General features: G+C 41.9%; 1 protein-coding gene across 1 annotated transcript in view; it reads left to right on the top strand.

Annotated features, from left to right (window-relative positions):
* Positions 1-8,746, top strand: part of RFX6 (regulatory factor X6) — a 36,204-nt gene extending 27,458 nt beyond the window's left edge. The window contains exons 14-19 of the mRNA XM_055714320.1: positions 1,902-2,019; positions 3,102-3,224; positions 4,585-4,794; positions 5,319-5,828; positions 6,836-7,054; positions 8,215-8,746. Coding sequence (XP_055570295.1) covers positions 1,902-2,019; positions 3,102-3,224; positions 4,585-4,794; positions 5,319-5,828; positions 6,836-7,054; positions 8,215-8,378 — 1,344 coding nt within the window. The 3' untranslated portion in view covers positions 8,379-8,746. The remainder of the gene's footprint in view (positions 1-1,901; positions 2,020-3,101; positions 3,225-4,584; positions 4,795-5,318; positions 5,829-6,835; positions 7,055-8,214) is intronic.
* The last annotated feature ends 16,914 nt before the right edge of the window (positions 8,747-25,660 follow it).

Here is a 25,660-nt window from a genome sequence, read left to right as displayed (position 1 = left end):
TGAAAGGTTCCAGTGCCATTAGTTCTAGTTAATCATGTGGAGTGCTGTTGAGCCATCTTTTAAGTGTGACAAACTAATAAGTATCTTGATTAAAAACATTACAGTCAGTGCTGTCATAAACTGTACGTGAAAGAAACCCATCCATCTTATCTGTCTGTGTGTGCAGAATCACGGGGGTATTGTTCAGTGAGTAAGGTGAGCAAAAGTTGTTCCTTAAAGAAGCAATTCTTTCTTTCCTGCTATTTGGACGGTACTGTATGTGGTGTAAGTTAGTGTAGCGGATGGATTCAGAAGTAGCTAACCTGTAGAAGGATTTCTACAGAACAGGATGGAAGATACAGTTTTGTAGCTTTATAAGGTTCTTAATGGAGTAATTGATGGTTTTGATGGGATACACACACACACATATCACCCCACACACAGCCCCGATTTACAAGATGCTCTATGATCACAAATATTTTATATGCATGTAATTATACAGGAATGATTACACTATAGCGCAGAACAAAATAATTGAGTTCTGAGTTATAGCTCACGAGATCTTTACCCAGTTTGTGACTGTAATGAATGTAAACTAGCAGAATAAAATGTTACACATTGCTTGCTAGTAGCTGAACACTGGTCTTCTCATCCGGTCTTGTTCTATCTGGAAATGCAGTATCTTAACCGTAATTTTAGGGAGCATCTCAATATATATGGATGCAAGAGAAGGAGACAGTGCAGTTAGTTTTGACTGGCTTGCAGAAGAGTGACTCTGCCACTTACAGAATAACCATGGGCATGTCATTTTACCTTTCTTCACCTGTTTTCCCAAATATCAATGAAGATAGTGATGATTTCTTTCTTTTTAAAGCACTCAGAGTTTCCTAACATTTTCTGTCATATGTGAGCAGCACAGTGAGGAGCTTTGGATGATTCAGGGCAGCAGAACCAAACCAAGTCCTCATACACACCTAGACACAAAAGTCCCACTGAAGCTGAGAAATCACAACTTATTTTAAAGCAGAATGGTTATGGTCTGAAATCGATTCCACAGTTTCAGAAGACAATTCCTGATAAACAAGCGAGGCAGAAAAGGTGAAGCACTCCCCCATTCAGCATCTTCTATGTGATACTGTATTATTAAAGTTAACAGGTACGATTCCTAGCGTTGTTGTCCTGTAGTTAAGGGTGAGAAATACCAACAGGTCCTAATATGAGGCTAGGTCAACTAAGCTGAAGCTAATAATTTACAGAACATGTAATCCTTCTGTTGCTCTCTGCCTTCTGTTCTTGCTAAATTGTGGTTACTGTCAAACTCACACAACAGATTCTTTCTGCTTGCTGTTTGAGAAAGCAACAGGGCATACCTTACCACGCAAACAAATCACTGCCAGAGCAAAGCAGTGGTATGAAATGAGCAGCATTGAAAGCCTCAATCTTATGACAGGAAATAAACCATTTTGTAAGAGGAAGTCTGGCCAGTATTGCACAGATTACATTAAAGTACAAAGACTAATATCTTTTCCCTGTTTATGTGGAATAACAGTGCCAGAGGGTGGGTGTTTTTTTTTTCTTTCTTTCTGCTCTGTACACCTGTATATTTACAGAACAATTTGGTACCTTTAATATTAGAATATGAGGTAAATGATATCTCTTCAGGCCACAGCACAGCTGTAGCAGTAAGCAGTTTGCTTCATCTAACATGGTCAGAGCTCTACTCTGGTTGCACTGAAAAGGGTGAATGCTGCTTTTCTTCATCACTTTAGGACACACATTATGATGACAGTTTGAATCAGGCAGCACCCTGCCTGAGTCAAGGACTCCTTGAACTCTCAAGCATATTCATATCTCCTTTCTTCTCTTCTGTGTGCAGAAAGCAAGTTAACATACTTATTAAGTATTTTACTATTCTCTTTCAGGCAAGCAAGCAAAATGGGAGGTCATTAAAGAAAAGAGCTCAAGACTTCCTGCTCAAATGGAGTTTTTTTGGTGCTCGAGTGATGCATAACCTAACTCTAAACAACGCATCAAGTTTTGGTACCTGGGCTTTCTTAACACACTCATATTTTGTACATCTGTGCTAGCACTTACCAGCTTTCCACCATTTCCTGAGCAGAGGAACCTGTCCTATTTTAAAGATTCTTTGATCAAAGCCACAAATGCTGTGTAACGTGTTTCTCAAATTAACATTCACAGTAAATGCTAGCAACATTTTGTTGGTGACCTGTATCCCAATGTTCATTTTTTGAAGGTATTTTACTTTTTAATTTCTGTTTGACGTTGCTTTGCCATTTAAGAGCTAGAAGGTCTGTTTGGTTTGATATGACAATGGAATTGTAACTGCATATCTCATTATAGGAGAGAGAAGATTTAAATGATTAGTTTTACATGTGTATCAGTTTGGTAAAAAATTACTGTTGTATGGAAGTTCTTATGCATGGTATGTTTTCATAAAATAAAAGGAATTTAGGAGGTCACCATTAATTTAATTCTGGGATCAGCAGACAGTCAGTTCAAGTGTGTTTATGGCTTTTAAAAATTAAGGTTCATATGTCCATCTTCAGAATGTTTACATTCTCAGGAAGAACCTTTTATAAAATAGAAGCTGGTACACAAAGTGAAACTCACTTTAAATCTAGTGTATAATTTCCTAAGTTTAGTCATAGGTACATTGTTACTTAAAAATCAGAGGGTATTTGAAACGGCTGTAAGGAGACACATGTGTTTAATGTGATATATCCTTGAAATAAGGTCAAAGACTTCACCAGTTATTGTCTGGTTATTTAGCACAAGGCAAACAGAAGTAGAGCAGAGGCATTCTGGCAGACTTCGGCCTTATCTAGCTCCACTATGTGCCCTCTTCAAGTATAAAGCATGTCTCACTTTCATCAGTATTTTTCTTTGATGTAATTAGTGGTCAAATAGCCTACAGGACAGTAAACAATTGAGCTAGGTGGGCCAGTGCAAAGAGAGATTAGAGCTAGAAGTCAGGCACTATTCCATGTTGGTCTTGCCAGGTCATTTAAAGTCCACAATTATTTGTTTGTTTCACTGCTTCTTGTAGAGTGGTGAGAGATGGTCACAAAGATAACTCAGCTACTCTCTCTCTCCTCCGAAAGGTTCTTTTCATTTGATCCGCATGCTACTAGATGAGTACATCCTGCTCGCCATGGAGACACAGTTCAACAATGACAAAGAACAAGAACTCCAGAATCTACTGGACAAATACATGAAGAATTTAGGTAACTAGAGCTTGGTTGTTTTGAATGTGCTCATGTGTTTTTAGAAATTGACATACTGGTTTAACTTTAAACAGAAGCAGGTTTACTGTCTTCTCTTGAAAATGTAGTTATATGCAACATTGTCAAACTCATCTGCAAAGCTTGTGACCATTCACTCAGCAATTCATTCCCACCTTCCTGCCATAGTTCACTTAATAATATTTTGTGGGAATGTGAACACTGAAATGATCTTGGATGCAACAGACACTTGTAGGTACATCAGAAGGGCCACAAGCTGAAGTATGAAAAGAGGTATAGGTAGCAGAAAGGGCAGGAATTCCTAGTCCAGTTTTTCTGCCAAAGAATAAATAAGTAATTACACCTTTCTTTCTTTTTAAAGCACCCTGAGTTTCCTAACATTCATAACTAGGAATGCATTAAATGTTTCCAAAATGCAAATATCCCTGCAAGGTTGGAACACAAGTTTGGAGCCCTGTTTAGCATCTGGCTGAAGTATTACTATGTGGAAGAGAAACAAAATGAATTTAAAACAGTATCCTTAACATTTTCCATCTACTAGGCTTCTTCAAGGTTAGACAGTTTGAAGTTATATGCTGCAGGTCCTTTGCTATAAAATGAATGAAGATTGATTTGGATCAAATTCTGGTCCAAATTAATCCCTAAAAATCCTGTGAAACTTGACTGGGTGCTGCTGAATTATTTTTTATTAATACTAGCACCAGCAGTCAATCCGGAACTTTTGGTTGTTGTTACTTTAAGTCTACAGTTTGCTGCAAGAAACTTCCATAGAATTTGTCTGACAGTAGATGCTGCCCTTTCTAATTCAGCCTTCAGGAAAAAAACTTGTCCTATGTAGCAGTTGCCTTATCCTTGGATACTTAGGTGAAGTCGTGGTTTCTGCTGAAGAATAGCAAAACTTCCACTGACTTTATGAATAGTCTGCAGAAAACTGAAGAACTACTGAGAATAACAAATGTTTTTCTCTAGATATCAGTATGAAAACAGAATTCAAACTTTCTAAAATTCCCGTTGTTAATTCTTCTTTGCTGACATCTACTTCAAGGGAATAAATCTGGTTCATACCTTCACCACGGTGGCTTTAGTAAGGAGCCGGTACTCTGTGATGTAGATCTGTGGTCAGAGAATGTGATACAAACAGTTCCACTGGGAAGATCAAGACTAAAGCAGTATTTGTATTCATTTGCTACATGCAAAATATGGAGGCTTCCCTGGGTTTTAAAATAAGCAACCAAAGAGACAAACAAATTGGGCAGCTCATATGCTGTCTGTATGCTAGTGGTGGATTTCTGTGCAATCAGCATACATAACAGCCACCAAGAGTTTTCACTTACTCTTCCAGATGCAAGCAAAGCCACCTTTACTGCATCACCAAGCTCTTGCTTCCTAGCAAATCGTAACAAAGCTGCTCCTCTGCCCAGTGACACTTCAGTCAAAAATGAGTGTCTAGCAGAGCAAACCTATGTGTCTGTGTCAGCTAGCCAGTCCAGCGGCGTGCCTTCTGGTCTGAACCCCTTCACCACAGAAGACAATGAGAATATGCAGCTGACAGGTATGTATCAGTTCTAGTTTCTCCTTCTCCGATTTGCTTGTTAGTCTTTCAGTCCACAGTAACACGTTGCTGTAGGAGAAATGACCATATGCATTTATAAAAACCTCTAGTAAATAAGGTTTCTCGAGCTCACCCTCTGTGCTGATTTACAGAAGGCAGCAATTGTAGAGCCCTGTCAGTAGTAGGTTCTATTGGAACAACGGTAAAACTATCCTGTACCTTTTGGCTTGGTGGCGATCTTGTAAGGTGAGAATGATCAGTAACAACTGGAGCACACCCGGCTGGTAACTGCTGGAATTTCCCAGTGAATGAGGCAGCCTTCAAGCTAGAAAATAGAAGTGGGAAGCTTCATAGCCTGAAGCCATGCATTAAAGAACATGTGTTGTATAGGTGGGAGCCCTCCTTTGTAAAGGTTTGAAATGGTAATGCACACTTCACTAAAGGGTTAGTGTCTTAACAGATCTGCTATATTCAGCAGTACTGCAGTGTGAACAGTAATCACGGCTAATGCTTATTTATTCCAGGTCAGATGGAGCTGTCTCAAAGCACTGGTCACCTGATGACTCCACCCATTTCACCAGCCATGGTCAGCCGGGGAAGTGTTATCAACCAGGGGCCAATGGCTGTAAGACCTCCAAGTGTAGGTCCAGTGTTATCGACACATTCACAGTGCTCTTCCTACTCAGAACCTCTTTATCAGACTTTGTCACAAACTAATCAGAATTACTATGGAAACAATTCCAATTACCAGGCTATGTTCAGAACTCAGGCTCATTCCACTTCAGGTGTTTACCACCACAGAGCAGAGCACAGTCGATTCAATGCTTTGAGTGAACAGCAATTCTCCAGAGACTACTTCAGCAACAGTTGTGCTGTGTCACCGTACAATGCAAGATCCCCTTCCAGTTATGGTCCCTCACCCATGTCTCAGGACGCACACAATATGCAGTTTTTGAATACTGGGAGTTTCAATTTCTTGAGCAACTCGGTGTCTGCGTGCCCAGGAGCAGCATATCCCACTAATGCTTCCAACGGTATTAATATATATGTTCTTTCCCCCTTCTATTTCTCTTTCCTTGCTGGAGTAAAACACTTTTTCTTTGAATTTTTTTTTTTTCTATGGAAGATATTTTTCAGCTCTTATTTATACCTTCCTGTTTTCCACTTCTCTGATGACATACAGAGATTGTAAAGCAGCTTAACAAGCTACTTAAGGATTTATTTTCCTCTGGTGAATCCTCAGTTGACCTCAAAAGCATCTGCTGCACCTATGCTAATCTTCCTTTGGCACCGTCATCATGTCTTGCACAAAGGAAGCAGAACCAGGATGATCCTGTGATTTAGCAATCTCTTGAAAAGCCCCCAAAATATCTACTATTAAACAGAGCAGGCATAATGTAGCTTACCTCTAGGATCAGCATAATGGACCATTCTAGTCACAGGATCAGGATGGTGAAATGAAGTATAAAACTGTGTATTAGCATTAGTTTGAGACTTTGGCCCTGCTATTTCTTATACTTCAAGCATAAAGTTATTGCCACAATCTGCTTCAGAGATACGGTCAGCAAAAAACACCTCCTTCTTCTGGAGGAAAGAAATTGTAGAAATGTTGCTTTTATATGGATTTGTATGTGCGGTAAGTATGTATTACCATGCAGATTTGCTTTCCATGTATACTTTCCCTGATTGTGAATTTCAGAAGGGAGAACTGAACTGTGGCCAAGAGTCCCCACGGTATCTTTTATGGCCTCGGATTGCAGACTGCTGTTTGATTCTGAACTTAGAATGGAAGGGCAGTTCTGTACTGAAGGCACGACTGAACTCTTAGGATCTTTATACTGCCTTGTTACTGCCCCTCTTTTGGGTCAGTCACTGCATTACTACTAATGTTACTAGGCTGTACGTGTACATAAATAACCTTAGTCTCAAGGGACTCAGCCAGTAACAATTATCTTTTGTCTCAGGTTGTCCCAGGCTCCTACCTTACTCTTTCTCTTCAACAGCAATTTCATTCTGCTTTTTTCCAATCTTCCGTCAATAGGATATTATGGAAACAATATAAGTTATCCAGAATCTCACAGACTTGGAACAATGGTGGATCAACATGTTTCTGTAATCAGCAGCGTAAGCAGCATTCGGTCATTGCCATCATACAATGATATACATGATCCACTGAACATCCTGGATGACAGCGGAAGAAAACAAACAGGCTCATACTACACAGACTCCTCACCTTCAATTGTCTGTCGGACTCCTATGCGTAAGTATAGCCAACGACTGAGGAAGAGCTGTAAACTTTTTAGTATTCTAACAAGTGCTGAGTACTAAACTGTAGTTCACATATATAGTGTATGAGATGCAATATAGAGATAAAATAGCTTGGTACCTAGGATGTATCATAAGATGTGTTTTCCTTAACATTGCAGGACAGTGGGTTTAATAACTCTTTGCTCCCGTAAGGAGGACTATGGTCCATTGTCCATGAGGAGTGGACTGGCCTGAATTGCAGAAAAATCTTGTGTCAGGAAACACTTTCTAACTATTAAGTGAGCTAATAATAGACTGGGCTCTTCTAAGGGCTCTTAAGGATCCTCGCTGTCAAACAGATCGAATGAACCCTGGGTCAGGGATGTCCAGATGTATACTTCTTGTGATATAGTCCCTTCCTGTCCTATGCTTCAACAACTGTGTGTATTAGGCAGAGCTCCCACTGACAGTGAATTTTAGGTGAAGTTACCTAACCCCAAAGGATCTGTTTTGGTATATGCATTAAACAAATGGTAGCTGAGTTTGATCTCACATTCCAAAAAGGGTTGCATGGAATATATAAACTAGGGCACCATTTATCTCTCCAAAAGATCACCTCTTCCTACTACCTACCTGTTAACCTTGCACAGAAGATCAGACATTACTTGCCTCATTAAGGCTCTGCAAGAATTCAGTGCTCAGTCCTTTAAAAGATGCTAAAGAGGGGGAAGAAAATCCAGCACCACCACTCAGACTGTGCCCATCAGGTATCTTCTGTATTCTGTGTTGATGTGTGCCAGGTGGTGGCAGCGGTACCACCAGTGAATACGGACCTGAATGGTGCAAGACGTGGAAAGATGAGCATAGCACACAAATAGCTTTGCACAATTTTTGTAGATGTATCATATGCAAGCTGTAAACTTCAGGCTTATAGCTGGATTTTTAGCAGAGTTCACTTATACGTGGGTAGACCTATTCTCTGATGGCATGAGGAGCCACTGATGAAAAGTTACAGAAGTATGGGTAAATTGAGTGAAGTATGGAAGTGCTGACATTCCTGTCCTTTGGATGGTGTGCCTGGCACATAAGGGTTTCCATCAGATGAAATTGGATTGGTTTTTTTGTTAAATTTGATTGAAAACTTGGAATGATGGTAACCTTTTTCTTCCACAGCTTCAAACATACAAACCACATCATCTCAGTGTATGTATGGAACATCTGGTCAGTTCCCTTCTCAGGAAAACTTGGAGTCCCATGGCCCACCAAGCAGAGATATGGTGTCATCTTTACCACCAATCAACACTGTCTTCATGGGAGCCGCTGCTGGAGGAACCTAACTGGGAGAGAGTTAAACTTAAGTCAAAGTCTTAAGTTTACTTTCCAAATCCAGACATTAAGGCTATGATGACAATCCCCTTCAAGTTGGTGGAACAGAAAAGTATTACATACAGCCATTTTAGAGATATTAGCAGCTCTCCACACAAAAAATTAGCTATATTTGCATTGGGTCCTGCTTGTGAATTACTCAGGATTGTTCTGACCATGACAACTTTTCAGTCAGTAAATCAGGGTAACCAGAAAGAGCCAGTGACTCCTGCAAGCAAGACTGAAGTTGTAAAGAAATTATTACATCTATTTCTAATTTATTAAAAATCCTATTTTAATCTTTCACTTACATCTTTTTTGTATAAAAGTGTTTATTTAATGCCTGTGTTGCTCATTATTTATTAGGACCACAAAGTAACTGTTTACTTTCTTTGATTTGACGTATTGTCAAATGTATGTATCCTACCTCCTATGGAAATGTTTACAAGGTCAGTTTTTACTGTTTTAAATGAAACTAAGCCAAATTCTCAAGTTTTTTACTCTTGTGCTCTGGAAACTCAATTTCTAATGTTTAGTGCCTACTTGTGTAAGTGAAAGTCCTCAGGAAATAAATGAAACATATTGTGGGGATTTTTTTTTTCTTTTAACATAAACCACTTTCTCTTAAAACCAACAAAACATGCAAATACCTTAAGCTGTCTAATTGCAGTAGCCTGCTTCTGTAGCTGGACAGCTGAAACAAATGAAAGTATGCCACAAAATGTCATAGGATTTCAAAATTACTTGTGGTATGAGCCCAAAATTTCTACTGGTGGAAATCCACAAAAAGGTGTCCATCAACATTCATGGATTTAGAGCAACTGTGTATTGTGAGACCAAAAGTAGTAAAGGTGATTAAAAAATATTGCAACCCTTCAGATCAGCTATTTACTGAAAAAGTATTTTAAAAGTGCCACGAGAGGTTGTGGAGTCTCCTTCTCTGGAGACATTCAAAACCCACCTGGATGTGATTCTGTGCAGCCTGCTTTTGGTGAATCTGCTTTAGCAGGGGGGGTTGGATGAGATGATCTCCAGAGGTCCCTTCCAACCCTGACCACTCTCTGATTCTGTGAGCCTGATTTTCTGCATAGAAAAATAAATGTATGTTTCTGGAAAAGCCAGGTGGAGAATATTCACTAATGGTATTAAAGAGGACAGAGCAGAGAACACGCTTACAAAACAAGATTCTTGCTACACATTCATGAAATAACAGGTGTTATTTTATAATTGGATTGTCCCATTGTCAGATTTGGATTTGGATTTGGATTTGAATCCAGTCTTCTGAAGTTATTTGATGTCCATATTCTCATTCAGTCCATTCCATATATGCTGGATATGGTGGAATTAGGTAATAGGGTACTTTGGTGGAAGAAAATGGATGATACCTTGATGAAGTTTTTATTTCTAAACCTGTTGTAACTACACTTTAGTGTTTTCTATCATGAGAGGCGTGACTGCAGCAGAACAGTAATAAGGAGCACTGAGTAGGATAACTCATGAAAAATTCCCAATATGAAATACTTAATGCAGAAATGAGACACCATAGTTCAGTATTGAGATGTAGAAGACTTCAGCTCAATAGCTTCCTAGTTCAGGGTGAAGTTTTATACTGTGATCAAAAATGCCATAATGATGAAACTAAGTTTTGGTTTCAATAAAAATTCCCAATGACTTGTAGTAGTAATACAGCTGTTCAAACAAATATTTATTGAGCAAGGCAAGTGAAATAAGCAAAAGAGTTCTTCCTTCATGATTGTTCTGAAAAGGATGTATTTTCTTCTAAAATTAGTCCTGTAAAAGTCAGGTTCCCTATCTAAGCAGGTCACCTGTATAGCCAGTAAAGGAAGATACCTCCCATTCCAAGTGGGGTAAGACTGGGAGGGAGAGTATAAAGGTAAGGAATATGTCACTATCCTGAAATGCTGGAGTCCCTCTACTGACAAATGGCACAACATAAACAATTACTTTAAGCTAGAAACTTCCAGATTGTTGGACCTATGCGAGACCAACATACAGAATTTAGAGGAAGTAGGCAGCCACTAGCAGACAGAGTCTTAATCACAGAATGGTCAGGGTTGGAGGTGACCTCTGGAGATCATCTAGTCCAACCCCCTGCTAAAGCAGGTTCTCCTAGAGCAGGTTGCACAGAGTTATGTCCAGGTGGGTTTTGAATGTCTCCAGAGGAAACTCCACAGCCTCTCTGGCCAGCCTGTTCCAAGGCTCTGTCACCCTTGAAGTAAAGAATTTTTTCCTCATATTCAGATGGAACTTCCTGTGTTACATTTGTGCGCGTTGCCCCTTGCCCTGTCACTGGGCACCACTGAAAAGAGCCTGGCCCCGTCCTCTTGGCAGTTGCCCTTAAGGTGTTTATAGACATTGATAAGATCCCCTCCCCCTCTCCTCAAGGCTAAACAGCCCCAGCTCTCTCAGCCTTTCCTCATGAGGAAGATGCTCCAGTCCCCTCATCATCTTCATAGCCCTTCGCTGGACCCTCTCTAGCAGTTCCCTGCCTCTCTTGAACTGGGGAGCCCGGAACTGGACACAGTTCTCCAGATGGGAGAGGGGCAGGGTAGTCTCCCTCAACCTGCTGGCCACGCTCCTCCTAATGCACCCCAGGATCCCACTGGCCGCCTTGGCCACCAGAGCACACTGCTGGCTCATGGTCAGCTTGTTGTCCACCAGAACTCCCAGGTCCTTCTCCTCAGAGCTGTCTCCCAGCAGGTCAGCCCCAGCCTTTACTGGTGTGTGGGGTTATTCCTCCCCAGGTGCAGGACCCTACACTTGCCTTTGTTGAACTTCGTGAGGTTCCTCTCTGCTCGACTCTCCAGCCTGTCCAGGTCTCACTGAATGGCAGCGCAGCCTTCTGGGGTGTCAGCCACTCCTCCCAGTTCCATATCATCAGCGGACGTGCTGAGGGTACACTGTCCCTTCATCCAGGTCATTGATGAGTAAGTTGAGCAGGACTGGACCCAGTACTGACCCCTAGCCCATCAGGACCTACACAAAAAGCAGTGTGCGATACACAGTGACTCATGTGTGATACATATGCATCACTTCCAGTAATTTTCTTTTTTTTCATGTGAATTATTTTGCATTGTGGGTTGAGGGTTTTTGTCCTAAATTACTTTATCTGCACTTTATCTGAGATAAGAAACAACATTGTATCATTAAATGTGCAGATTCTGGTGATGTCTGCAAAACACAGAGTAACATGAAGTATCCCACGCTGTAAATTGCTGTTCATTATCAACAGCAAAGAGCAGTTAAAAATACTCTTAAATTCAAATAGTCAGTTAAGAGAAATCTCTCATAGTGCTGCAGAACAAACCAAACCCGTAACTAGCAAAACCAGATGAGAATTTTCCATTTTAGGACCCATGAGTTTAGTCAGATGTGTGGTTTGATGAATTCAGTAAGTTTTGTCTGTGGGAAGTTGAATCATTCATAGCTTTTGTGGATACCCCATGGGAAGATTTTTACCTTTGGTAGTATGGCAGCATTACAGTACATAATATGAAGAATCAATGGCTTGCCACATGGTGGTTTTGCATTATTCAGCTGAGTTGCATTTTTATGGATGCATTAATTCATTTGGTTTAGTATATACATACTAGAAAGTCTGTGATAAAAAATTGTACTTATTATATACAATCAGTGTCAAATGAATATTGCCTAAAGGAAAAAAAAAACAAACCTTTTTTTTTCTCTGAGAAGAAAAGATGAAAAATTAAATCCTTTTGATTTATTTGCCAGGATCTGATTTTGAACTGCTGCTAGGAAAGGCAAAAAAGATAGATGAACAGATCAAATCTGCTTTAATTTCTAAAATAAACCTGATTCTAATACAAATTATATCAGCCAAGGCAAAGAATACTGGAGAAGAACCGTTTGTCTTGTGTGCCATGAGCCCGTGCCTAGCAGCACAGAATTCATGCTGGAAGAAAAGTGCGGTTCTTTGAAGGCAGTTAGGGCCATGGCAATTTTGCTCTAGACTCAAACTTAGTGAAATAAAGTTTGCTTTGAAGTGTGTAGTGAAAACACAGTGAAATTTCTTGTAAAAAGTAAACCTGATTATCACACTGTCATCTCACATACCAAACGCATCTTACTGGTCAGCCCACCGTCCTGCCAGCTATCTCCGTCTAATACATGAGTGACCACCGGTCACAGAGAGGAAGGGACTGCAGTGATGTGTGTAAAGAGAAGCCATTTAGTAGACCCTTATATTTAAGGCAGACTATTAGAAGATCATAGATATGCTTGAATCAGAACAGATATTTTGTATGATACAGCACAGTGCTGTTTCCCTCAGTGTGGGATCAGAACGGAGTGGATTTTAGGCTTATGGAGCCAGTGGCCCAGAGAAGAAACAATGAAAAACCCCCCTGCTCTCAGAGCACTTAAAAAAACCAACCCATTGAGATGTTACCACTCTTGGAAAACCAGGGATTTGATATTAAAGAAATTAAATCTGTTAGGAACAGAACCAAATATCAGGCATAGAAATGCAAGAATCTGTAAAAGCAAGAGAAAACCAATGCAGGTCATTAGTGCCATACCTCTGGACGAAGATGTACTGCTACAGGGTGGAAGTACCTCAGCAGCCAATACTACTGCGCTAAAATGAAAGGGGCCATCAAGCTAAACTGGAAATTGTTGAGGCTGCCTGGTAGCGATCAGATCTAGGTAATGCAGGAGGCCTTACCTCATTTTGAAAACTGAGGAGAGATTAGTTAGTTTTAGGGCTGATAGGCCCCAGGTTATAAGTAACAGCTTTCTGTATGAATATTTTTGGGCTATGGTTTAATTGGAATCACTAATCTAGCTTTAGGGATTGGATTAAATTTGATATTAGCCTTGGGGATGGAGTCCGGGCAAGGGTGGGCTGGTTAGTATGGGCCTTATGGCTGTTGTGAATAAGGGCCTATAAAGCTGTACTAAATTGCTTGTCTGAAACAGGTCACAGGTCTAGTTTTTGTGATGAACATTGTTCATAGGATTTGGGAATAGCTATACCTGGGTTTACATGCTTGTATTCAGGCTACGATGTTGGATGAGCCTGCATAATGCCTGAGCTTGGCTTATGGCTCTTGCCAGTAGGGCCTGCATGGTATGTTTAACGTAACATGGTTAATTCAGGAAAGTTTGCTGTTTTCTTCTTAGTGATGTACTCAGGGTGGTGCTTACATCTGGGTTAGTTTTGGCATTAGGGTTAACTTCAGGGGCTGGGTCGACATGAAGCCGAGACTATGAGTCAATATTGGATTTAGAAGGGGCTATCAAGCTTGGCTTTAATGCTGCTGCTTAGAAGGGCCCACAAACTATGCTTAGTTCTAGATAAAACAGAATGTTGGGAGACCAGTATAGATTAATTTTATATTCAGAACTTAAAATAAGATTTACCTGGTCAGGGACTGGTGAAAATGGATTGTTTCTGCATTTAGCAGGGGTTGTTGAGTTTATGTGGAACCTACTGCCAGACCAGGTAATCTAGTTATGATTCCTTCAAGGTCTAGTCTTAAGAGTAGACTTAAAGTTGATATGAAATTTACATTTGGAAATGAAAGAAGATGAGCTATTTAGGTTAAAGCCAGGTCTAGAAGAATATAGTGAGACTAATTTGGGGTTTTAGGTGATGGAGACCACATTGTCAATCATACTTCTGACACTGGCACTGGGGAATTTAAAGTCGCGGTTGGGGTTCAGACACACACGAAGCAATGAATCTGAACTAATTATGGATTTAAGACCTGCAAGGATCTATGCTCATTGTTGAAATTATAAAAGTCACTAACATAGTCATTAGCTTCAGCTAAGACTTGGAATAAAAGGCTAGGACTAAGTTGGAATAAAAGGCTGGAACTAGATCAGTAATTGTGTAAGCTGGGATCAATGCATGTCTAGATAGCCATTAACTGAAACCTCTCTGGTGGAAAAGAGGTGCATCTTTCACAGTCTAAGAATGATATCCTTAATGGGAGGACTGCAGGACCTGTTGCCTCTAGAGAGATGCTGCACCATTGCTAATGATTAGACCTCTAGTAATCCACATTACTGGGATGGTGAAAGATCAGGGAAGCAGGAGATCCCACCACAAGCTGTGCCACTTCCATGGTCACCAGACATTTGTAGCAATTACAAGGCTCTGCAGAATCACTTCTCACCAGGACCTGAGCTTGCCGACGAAGAAATGAGCAGGCAAAACAGGAGAAAAACAGGGCTGGGATCTGAAATGGAGGGAGGCAAAATATTGTGCTCATTACATAATAAGTGATACCAAATACCATTTCTCTACATTTTGGGTTCTTTGTTATTTGCACAGGTCTTCCCCATTTAACAATGGCTGCATGTTACAACACTGCATGGAACAATGGTTACACAATTGGAAACACGTAAAAGATTATATTAGCAGCTGAACTAGGAAAATCTACTTCCCTTCCTTTTGGCTTAGTTGATTATTATCCTTGATCAAATAAATGGCCACATGTTCATACTGCCCTTGTGCCCTGGTTGCTACAGTAAAAAGAGACATACAGTGAAATTGTACATTTAGAGTTTGACATTATATGCCTTTTTAATTCTTGCCATATTTAATTTTCTTATACCATTCAGTTTTGTTCAGAAGCTGACTATTGATTACTCACCTGTTTCACATCAAGATACATAGAGGTCACTCAAAATCTAATGAAAATGACATGTTTTAGAAAATCTCCACTACAGTAAAACTAACAAATGTATATAATAGAGAGATGGACAATAAACATCCCTCCCTTCCTTCCTAATATGTTCTTTACCAAGCTCCATCTTCAAAGTATGATCAGTCCTCAAAAACCAGCCCAGACATACAACATCCTCTAACAGCACCTTTACTTTACGCATTTTCTTCCGTGTAGGTGTGACATCCACTGACTGATATACTGGATCTGTCCTCCTCCACACCCAATCCGCAGTGGCTGTGAGTTTCTGACAGCCCCCAGCTTTCAATTCTTGGTAAGTACTGTAATTTTAGAAACTACATGGACAATCTTCAGGCATGCTTAAGACAGCAGTTGTCTATCTTCTGGCTCCTGAAAAGAGTTGATGCTATCTTCAGCACCCTAGATGCAACAGCTCTCTTTCAGTTCCATTTCTGAAGCTACCAAAATTCTCATCATTGCATAATTGATAGTACGGGTAATTTTGAAAGAATTTTAGAAAAGAATATAAAAAGTTACCTACACTATTAAGTTCCTTCTAAAACTGAAAGGTGAATTTCATTCAAAATGAAGGTTATGTGGAAAATTCTAGGGAAATTTATTTTTAAAAGAGTAAAATATTGAGGGTGAGACAGGAATGGACTCAGTCCATTGTACTGGAGATGTAGCACTTTGCTTAAATAAATATGAACTCAGCCACAGATTAAGTTTGATATTGAGCTATTCCAGCTGATCATGGTGTTTGCTCATTTGGAATAAAACCAGATCTCTGATCCCACTCCAAAGTTTAGGTGGAGTGGAACAGTGCCATCAGCAGAAACTAAAGACATATTTATATAGTCATCTTGGTTTGCTCCTCTACTTTGCTGCGTGGTCTTTATCTTGGGATTATACTGTCCATCCTGTATAACTGCTGGAGTACACCCTGGCTTCACTCTTGAGCCAAGCAGTTACCTCTGCAGCAAAATAGTAAAAATTCAAAAGTTTGTCCACTCCAGGGTCCACATCATTGATGTGAACCAATTTTCCTCCCCAGCCCTTCACAATCTTCCAAGAGTTGCCTTGCAGGTCTCCTGCTCTCTGCAAGGAGCTGGGAATGAGGTTCATGCCACTTCTGCTGGCAGGCAAGGCATGATCTATCACTCGTAAGTGATATGCCCTTCAGTCCTGGACAACTCAGACACAAGCAAAGCTGAACTATTTAGGCCTGGAACTGCGTCCCTCTCATCTACCTCCAGGCAAAATAGAGTTTGGCAGTTGATTGTCCCTGAGGGATGCTTTTGCTTAGTAAATCCCTTTGCTTAGCACTTGTTGCTCACACAGATTCTTAGAGTTGCGGCTCACATGATTTCCTTGTGAAACATGAGCCTCTCCATACATCCTATGGGGATCCTAGGTGCCTCAGTTGAGATTGAGAAGTCTGGTTGGCAACAGGACATGTGGTAGTTATGCAGTTAGTATGTGACAAGCTGTTAAATCCCTTCATGGCTGTTGGCTCTGAAAAGTCTCAGTACAGTCTGCAAGGTCAGGGTGAGTTGTCTGCCCACCTGCTTGGGCTACTCTGTGAGCCCCAGCCTCAGGCTGCAGTCAGTGAGAGTTAATATCAACCTCCAAGAAATACCAGTTGCTTAGCAGAGCAGGTTGAACTGGGCATCACACAGCCTCGCAGCTGAAATTGGATAGTGCACAGTGGAGAAGGTGTGTTTAATCAGCATCTCACTATGTCTTACATGTCCTGGTGGCTAAGGTGAGAGGTGGCCAGAGAGACAAGCTAACAAGTGCCCGAGTGCTTTTGAGAATGGCGCTTGGAGTTTAGCTTTATTAACACAGATGGCTGCAGAGAGCTTTTGATACTTTCGAGGATCTAATCCTTAATCTTGTAATAGAAGATACCTTCTAAAAATACTCAGGCATCTAATTTTTAGAAAACTTACTTCTATAGCAATACTTACTTATCTTTCAAGAAACAGATCTTCACCCTTGCAATGCTGAGCAAAACAACACATGAAAACATGTAAAAAACCCCATGAGACTGTGGGTCCAATGCTTGAAAATGCTAACTTCTGTTCTTTCAGCTTATTGACGATCTGAAAGGTGAGGCAAGGCTTCCACATCTGCATGTAGCTTCTCAAGTAAGTAAACAGTTCTTCCGAAGTGTTGCACACTCAGCAGTTCCTGCTGACTGGCATTAACAAAATGGCTTTGCCAGCCAAGTGCACGCTGAAGAGCCACGGAGCCACAAACAAAAATCACAGCGTGGGGGTGGGCATGGCAGGGTACTGCTCTTACTTCATGTCACTGGGCTATGGCAGCACCAGGTAAAATGCTACGCTTTTTCACAGCAGCTACAGCAGGGTCCTTGTTTAGGAAAGGAAATAAATAGAAACACGCCATTACTTTACAAGGGGCACAGAAATTTGTGAAATGCAGTATCATGGATAGCAGTGGTTATTGCTGTCAGATGGGATTGAATTAAACGGATATTTCTCACCCACCTACAATCACGCTGCATTGACCAGTTTTTCTTTCAGCCTCCAGGAATTTTGAAGAAATTGCCACTTTCCTGAGAGAGGTTCATGAAGCACATTGATGGGGCAGGCCATGTTTGACACACCGAAGGGTGGCCAGCCCTCTACCTACACGCACAGATGCAGCCTCAGGAGTCCTGGTGTGCTTGCACTGCTTAACAGCAAAAAATCTGTCTTTCTCAAGGACTGCTTTATCTGCAGCCCCCAAAAAAGAGCTTCAGAAGCTATAATGCCAAACACACTTGGCCTGAGATCAAAGTGTAAGTCTGCACAATGTGCGTGACGGGCATGATATGTGGGAGAACAATTGGAGCTGATATTTAGGTATATAGAACATTTGCTGTCTGATTTAGCACTTTCATCTGTCCTGAAAGAAAATTCTTCTTTGGCAAACCAGAACAAGAGAAGAAAGTGAATTCTGGTCAATACAGTTGGGAAGATTCCCTGCCACTTGTATATCTCTCTTTTTTTTTTCAATACCTCAGGTTTATGTGACAAAATGTGAAAATGCATTTCTCTCATTCACTGGTCACAAGAGCTCTGACGAGCTGACTGCCAGTTAGAAAATGTAGGTAAACACACAAAACTGAGGCAAGATGAGGCAAAACTAAATGACATTTTTAACTAAGGTGTGCACAAAGATGTCTGATCTAGTGATTGAAATTCAGAACAGCAAACCGGGAATCAAGAATCCAGACTTCTAATTAATTTATATGTGTAAATACAACCCCCCTTAATTTATCTCAGCACACGTTCAGCATGCATTTGGATCTCCTGAAACTGCAGACTAAACCAACCTGGTGAAACAGAAGAAAACAAAACAAAAGAATCCCACACAACTGGAAGAAAGGAAGAGATGCTGTTCATTTGTTCAACTGATACAGAGAAACACAGCCCCAATTTGAATACCTAGCAGTATTACTATCATAACTCTTGTTGACTAAGATCATCTTTCTTGCATTGACTTAGTTACACTGGTGAAAGTACAGAATTTGGTATTGACAAGTGCTAGGGCTCATTTCACTGGGAATGCCAGATCATTATACCACTGGAACAGTTTGCTATGGCTTTCTCCATACTGACTTGGTGCAACTTGTAGGAACAGGCAAATCCTTGAGGGATTTGTCCAAGATTATACTGGCAGCGGTGCTACTGTTTGAGCAACACTGAGAAGTTCAGATAAAAGCTGTTGGATGTCCTGGTCAGCAAGGCTGATACACAGGTAGGTCAACATACACAAGCAGCTTCACAAAATCTGCCGCTCTGTTTTCTGCTTTAACCCTTTCTTCTGATTTCTTTCCCCAAGCACAAATTGCTCAGGGTTTCTGCACATAAGCAACCCTGTTGGCTCTCTGGTAGAGCAAAGGCTCCATCCCATTTCCTTACTTCTGCCAGTGAAGTCCCTGGGCTGAGCAGTCAGTCAGGAAATGGAGGTGGCCCACTAAGAAGCCCTCTACTTTGTTGTTGGGATCAGGGAACAGGAGGAGCCAGGAGTAGAAGTCCTACGTGCACCTCCCCTCACAAGGAGTGAAAGCTCCACGAGCTGTTGCACGTTGTCTTAGAAAAAGGAAATTATCCTCATTTTCCCTTTCTACCCCCATCACAAGAGAGACTTTGCAATTAAAAACATGATGGCGTTTTGTTCCTGGAGAGGAGGGGTGGAGCAGGGGGGCTGGGGAATCGCCCATGTACCATAACAGATGGTTTAAGTACGGTGATTACAAAATCCTGAAGTTAAAATAGTTTAATTACAAAGTCAATACTGCCTCCAACCTCTGCTAAGCCTTTAGTGTAAAAACAACAGACGGTATAGTGCAAACGGCAGGACAATATTTAACCAGAACTTTGCATTAGCTACTGCAGTACAGCTCTCCATCAGGCCTTCAGCAAACGGAAGATCAACTGATTTTCCCAGCTTGTATTTGTTAACCATCTCTGCTTCAGTATCAATGGGCGGCTGTGAGAGTGCAACAAACAACCCTAAGGAAACAAACTGCAATACTATACTGCAAGCTGAGGCTCAGCAAGGTTGTATGTAAAGTCCAACATCGCAAGCGTACAACTGAGACAATGGTTAGCATCTTGCCAGGAATGAATACAGAGGTAAAAAAGATGGGCAGGTAAAGTTATTCACATATAAAATGGAAATAAAATCCAGTGAAATAAGCAACGTTTTGTTTAAGACTACGGATTTTATAGAAAAAATAACAGGACAGGGGAAGACACAGGGAAAGGAAAATTTGGGGATGATTGCAAATGGCACAGATTTGTTCTACTGATACAGAGAAAGACAGCCCATTTCCCTTTCGCGTGCAGGGAGAGCAGCAACTCTGTACAGCGTGTTGTAGCAAAGTCCCACTAAGCTGTGCTCCTGCAGCTGGGAGCCTTGGTCTTGATCTTTGCTGAGTGCATATGTATTCCATATATTCTTTAACAGTGACAAACCCTCCCTCTGTTGGCTTGTGTCCCTTATAAACACCAACTCAAACATGGAGCCGGAAGAGTCAGAGGAATTGCGGCTCTGCTTTATTAGCAATATACTAAAATCCAGTCCCATCTGCTTCCACCACGACACAGTCCAAGATACCCACCATCCACGCTACGCACGAAGTGCTGCGAGGCACTGCACTGCTCTGTCAAATTTAAAAGCAAATTCATTGACTTTCAATTGCAATTAAGTGCAGGTTAAAGTGCTTCATTTGGTTAGCGTGGAACTGATCCTCTGTAATAACAGAAAAAAAACATAAACTAATTTTCTGTTGGAAACTATAGCATGACTCCAACATAACACTGACAATACCAAAGCAATTAGAATTATTTTTTATATGAATATAAGGTATTTGTATTTTTTTCCTGAAATATGATAAAAAATGGTTTTGTTACTATCTATAATAACAAATAGCTCTTTAAGGCATATTGTAGAGGCCTTCTGAACTTCTAGTGATTTCTTTTATTCTCATGCTTGCCTTCCTTTTTTACCCTAAGCATGTACTTGTAACTAGGAAATCAATCCAAAGAAATAAGACACGGTCACAGCATTTTAAAAAACCTTAGCCCAGGGCAGCACCCACAGGTTTGTATCAGATCTCAGCCTCCCTTTAGTGCATGTGGGACACAATTGCCACGTCTGCTCTTGGGATGATTCTGTGTTTAAGTCAGTAACTCTTTAATGACTGCTTTCACCCAGAACCACTGGGCCTGATGCTCAGTCCCCAGTTCTGGGAGCAGGACTCTCCTGCACCAGGGGAGGAAGCTGATCCAGGCAGATACCTTGAGGGCGAAGGTGTGAAGAGAAAGCATCACCTCCTTCTCCTTCTGAACCCCAGCAGGAGCTAAGGACCAAGGCTGCTGTCTGTGAGGAGCTGATTCCTACAGGTACATTAGGCAGGTCACATATGTAGGAGTTCAGGTAGTAGTTGAAGTCCAGCTGGGGTTGGTACCTAGGCACTCCTCATCTCTCCTGCACCAGCACTTTACAACTGACTCTGTTTCTTTGCCCCAATCAAGTGTCCACTTTTTGGAAAGGGCTTTGTATCCTGAGCAGGATATAAGAAAACAGGTTGATTTGAGCGATTTCAGCTTAGGGTAGATGCTGCTAACCAGAGGCATGCTATGAATGCTATAGTTCATCTGGGAATTTTGGCTGTCATTGCTAAATAAGCACATCACCAGGGAAAGCATGCTAACACAGCAGTTACAGTGATTTTCAAGAAACACAACTCCTTGGAAGAAATTACTCCCTGTCATCAGGTACAGTAGTGCTAAGGCAGGCTGCCTGGCAGTAGCTGTGTCACACAATGCACATTCAGGATAACCTCAGTGGTCTAGCTAGAAACCATAGCATCCAAATTCTGCCTTTCTCTGCCACAACAGATGTCAATTTCAGTAGCGGTTTCATGAGTAGATCAGGCAGAATTTGGTCCTAATGACCAGAGTCTTGACTTCACACACTCACAGGAGACTTTTCCTGCAGCAATAATTTTTTTGTGGGAGCTCTGCACCCTGGAGATGGCTGATTTTGCTATGAATTCATTGGCAAGGTTTTGGATATGTACTGCCGGCACAAGGACTATCAGCGCTGTCATCACTGTTACCAGGGCTCTCAGAGCACTTGGTGACGCTGCCAGGAATTACGGCCCTGCAGTGCTGGCAGCTCCTCGGGCACAGGGAGGGGGAGGAAGGCAAGTTGTCACCACCCAAAGCCCACCCTCTGAAAGTTTGGAGGTGAAATGGCAGCACAGGCTTGTTCAAGGCCTCACCAAAAAAAGCAGGGGATCTGAATTCAGCCTGAAATATACCTGTGCATTAGAAAACAAAATACATTTTTAATAGAGGAAGTTATGTTTAAAAAAGCTAAGCAGTGGAAAACCTGTTGTAGACCTGATCTTTTTTCCTCCCAACTAACATTTACCCAGGGCAGTCTCATGACTGGTCAACTTTTGTAATCCATTAGAAAGCGATGCTGTTGCATGACATGATCAAACACCAAACACAGGCAGAAAGGCCATAACTGTATCTAAAAAGCCTTTGCTTTGTCAAAGCCTTTCACTAATGCTGGCAACAAAATTATTGAGGTCTATAATGAGCTGATCTCTTGTCAAATAAGCCTTCCTATGAGCAGTGTTAAACTTTATATCTGCTTTTAAATTAAACACTTCAGGTTTATTAATGTTTCCTTTCCTCTCTAAATTTCTTTGTCGGGAAGAGGTGGCAGAGGAAATGTACTAGCATCAGTAGGATGTGAAGTATAGTTTAGAATACATTAAACATATGTTGATGGGGCCATTAGCGGAGTTTATAGATACCACCACCTGTCTCTTATTCCACTTGCCATTACTTTAGTGACAGAAAACATACTGTAAGAAAGGTGGTACGCCACCGTTAAATTTTTACCCCTGTATTAGAGGGAACATAGTAGCAAATTCATACTTTATTACTAAAAAGATTTTCCAATAATAGCTCACTTATTGAAATAAATAAACCTGAATAAATAAGGGCGGTGTGGGCTTAAGAATAAATAGCACTCTGGTTTTGGATGTAAGAGAGCCACTGAATGTCTAAGAGGGAAATAATTTGCCATTATATATGTGCAGTGAGGCAGTTAATGTTTTACTTGTTTCTTTCAAGCTAGTAAGCATATCCCTTAAATCGTTACTGCAAAATGTACTCTTACACCTACCAAAAGTAGGTAGAGGCTTTATGCCTTCAGGCAAATCAAGTAAAATGGAACGAAATAATGAAATAAAATAAAATAATCAAAATAATCAAAATAAAATAAAACAAAACCCCCCAAATAAAATAAATTTAAATAAACCAAAACAAATTCCAGGCAACCAAGCACTCCGCGGCAGGCCGGCGGTGCCGCCTCGGCCCTGGGGCGCCCCCTGGCGGACACGATGCAGGCGGGCGCGGGGCGGAGCGCACGGGGCCGCGCAGCCGGCGCCGCGGAGGAGCCGCCGGCGGGGCGGGGGGCGAGCCCTCGGCCGGCACCGGTTTCCCTAAATCCGCGGTGAGGACCGCGCCTCGCTTGCAGGGGGGAGTTTATTGAGGCGGATGCCTGCCGTCCTGCCGGCGGGGCCTCCCGGTGTGGCGCCGTGGGAGGAACGGGACGCAGCAAGGCGTTGCTGCAGCCAGGGGCAAGGGGGAGCCCAGCGGCGGGGGCGGCCGGTGCCGCATCGTGCAGCCGCAGGGGAAAGAGAAAGATGGAAATGGCTGCACTGAGGTGGGCAGAGGGGAGGAGATGGGGCGAAGACCTGCAGGCCTCAGAGCTGTACCGTGGAGGTGGGCAAGTAGTGAGTACGTCAAGAAAGGTGGTTTGGACATGTAAAAAAAAAAAAAAAAAAAAAAGCCATCCTAAAAATCTAGGTTGAATTTCCTGAAAACTGCAATTCAGAGAATGTTCTTCATCTTCCCAGAATGGGCAGAGCCTTTGCCGGGCCCGTCGTGCGCCTGCGGGGCCACCCAGGGCAAGCCCCGCGCAGCAGCATCGCCCGCAGCAATGGTCCCCCGCGGGCGGCCCCTCCCCACCCCAGCCAGGGGACCCGGCTCCTGGCACCGCAGGTACCGGCGTGGCTGGAGACCGAAGGCCATTTACTGCCCTTTCTGGGAAGAGGAGGGAAAAAGTTGCTAGCCTTCGTCCCGGCCGGCTTTCAGCAGGGGAAGCCCCAGGTCTGATCAGGAGATGGCAGCACAGCCCCGGAGAGCATGGAAGACTCGCACACCAACGCTCCCTGTTAGCGAGGTCCCGGGAGGCTCGGGGAGGCAAAGCACCTTTGTGCCCCCTGGAAGAATAATTTAAAAGGGTAAAACCACGCACACATCCAGTAAGTATTTGAACTGAACTGCAAAGAACCCAGGTAAAGATCAAAACTGAAATTGCTTCTGTGCACCCCTGCAGCCCTCAGCCACGGGGCTGGAAGCGCGCACTTCTCCAAAGTGTTGTGACCTGCCATGAAAGGAAAAAAATATAAATCTCTCAAAAGAGGGGCCAGAGATACCACTGGAGACTTCATTGCTGCTATCAATTTATGTGGAAATGTAGCACCAACAGAGCTGTAAAACTTCATAATAGAAAGATAAAACTGAAATTTCTCTTCCCTATTTTGTAGTATTTGCTTTAAATGAGTGAAAAAGATGATTTAAAACTGACAATGTGATAAACAGGGCTTTGTGTCAGGTCTGCAAAGAATCTGCTGCTTGATGCACACAGAACTGATGCAGTTTTGCCATAGTCTTTGTTATTTCATTCCAAAAGAAAAAAAAAAACCCAACAACTAAACATGTAGAAAACATAAAGTACCTGTGGGGACCCTGTTGCGAAGTCAAACAAACCTGAGCCGAACCAAAGTCACCACAAGTGGGCTGTTTCTGGCATTCCTTGATGAGCTTTAAGTCAGAAGCTATGGGCAGAGGTATTATTTTCAAGCCCTCCCTGTATTCTGCTTCACTCTTTCTCCAGACTCTAGGCTTGCTCGATCTGTGATTGGGGAATTCCCAAAGACCTGCAGGTGTTGCCAGGAAAAAGCCTTGCAGTTCATTAGGTGGTGCTGAAAGACTTTGCTGGAAGTGCCATCATGTTGAACCTGTTAGCATTTTCTAGAGCTGGCCCACCTGAGACCTTAATGAGGGGAGATGCTATTGGAAAAGTTGTTCGGAGTTAGTTTGGCACAAACTCAGGCACCCTAGCCAGATTCAAGACGTTTTGGTATTCACTGAATATACAAATTAGTGCACGTAACCCCTTTTTTTTTGGTCTCCAACATATTCATAGATTCATCTAATTTTTTGACGCTTTATTTAGGATTGGAGATTTTCAAAGAGCCTAAGAAATGGAAAAATTAGGGTGTAGCCAGATTGTATCCATTGTTGGTATTGGAACATCAATGGAGCTCAGACAAGTTTCACTTGGCAGGACAGTTGTACAAAAGCATTTGATGTTGAATCACAAGCTGTTTTCAAGGTTCGTATACAAAAAAGGGTTCAAATATAAGCAAATTAAAATCCCAGTATTAATGAAATATGTTCTCGTTTCCTTTCTGCTTGCCAACTATTCAACCTGGTCAGGAGACAAATTCACATGGAATTAATTCTATGCAGCCAACCTCAGATTCCTCCTGGGATTCCTTGAAAAGAGGTATCCTTCGCTTCCTATCCTGCATCGTTTTGTAATGCAGCTGCACATTGTTGAAAAATTGCCACAATTCATGGCAGGGTGGCTGCACTTCAGCAATGAGAGAAGTTATTTGGAATACATATATCTATATTTGCATGCTTGTGAAGCTTACATGTCTGGCTTGTTAAGCTCTAGGAAGCTCCTTGATGGACAACGCCATGATATACAGCGAACGGCAATTAAGCCATGAACCTGAGTGAAGAGAGCCTGATCCTCAGCACCGTGAGCTGTAAAAGAAACTTTGGAGTGTTTTTGTAATTCAGAAGGGTAAAGGCTCTTGTAGAGTGGGAAAAAGTATAGAAGATGAAGAAGAGGTGAAAAGTCCTCCCCACAACAAGTGACCTCTGCGTGCTGTGTGG

The sequence above is a fragment of the Falco cherrug genome, chromosome 6, assembly GCF_023634085.1.
Source record: "Falco cherrug isolate bFalChe1 chromosome 6, bFalChe1.pri, whole genome shotgun sequence".
NCBI classification, from domain to species: Eukaryota; Metazoa; Chordata; class Aves; order Falconiformes; family Falconidae; genus Falco; species Falco cherrug.
This window is presented reverse-complemented; position numbering and strand designations above follow the sequence as displayed.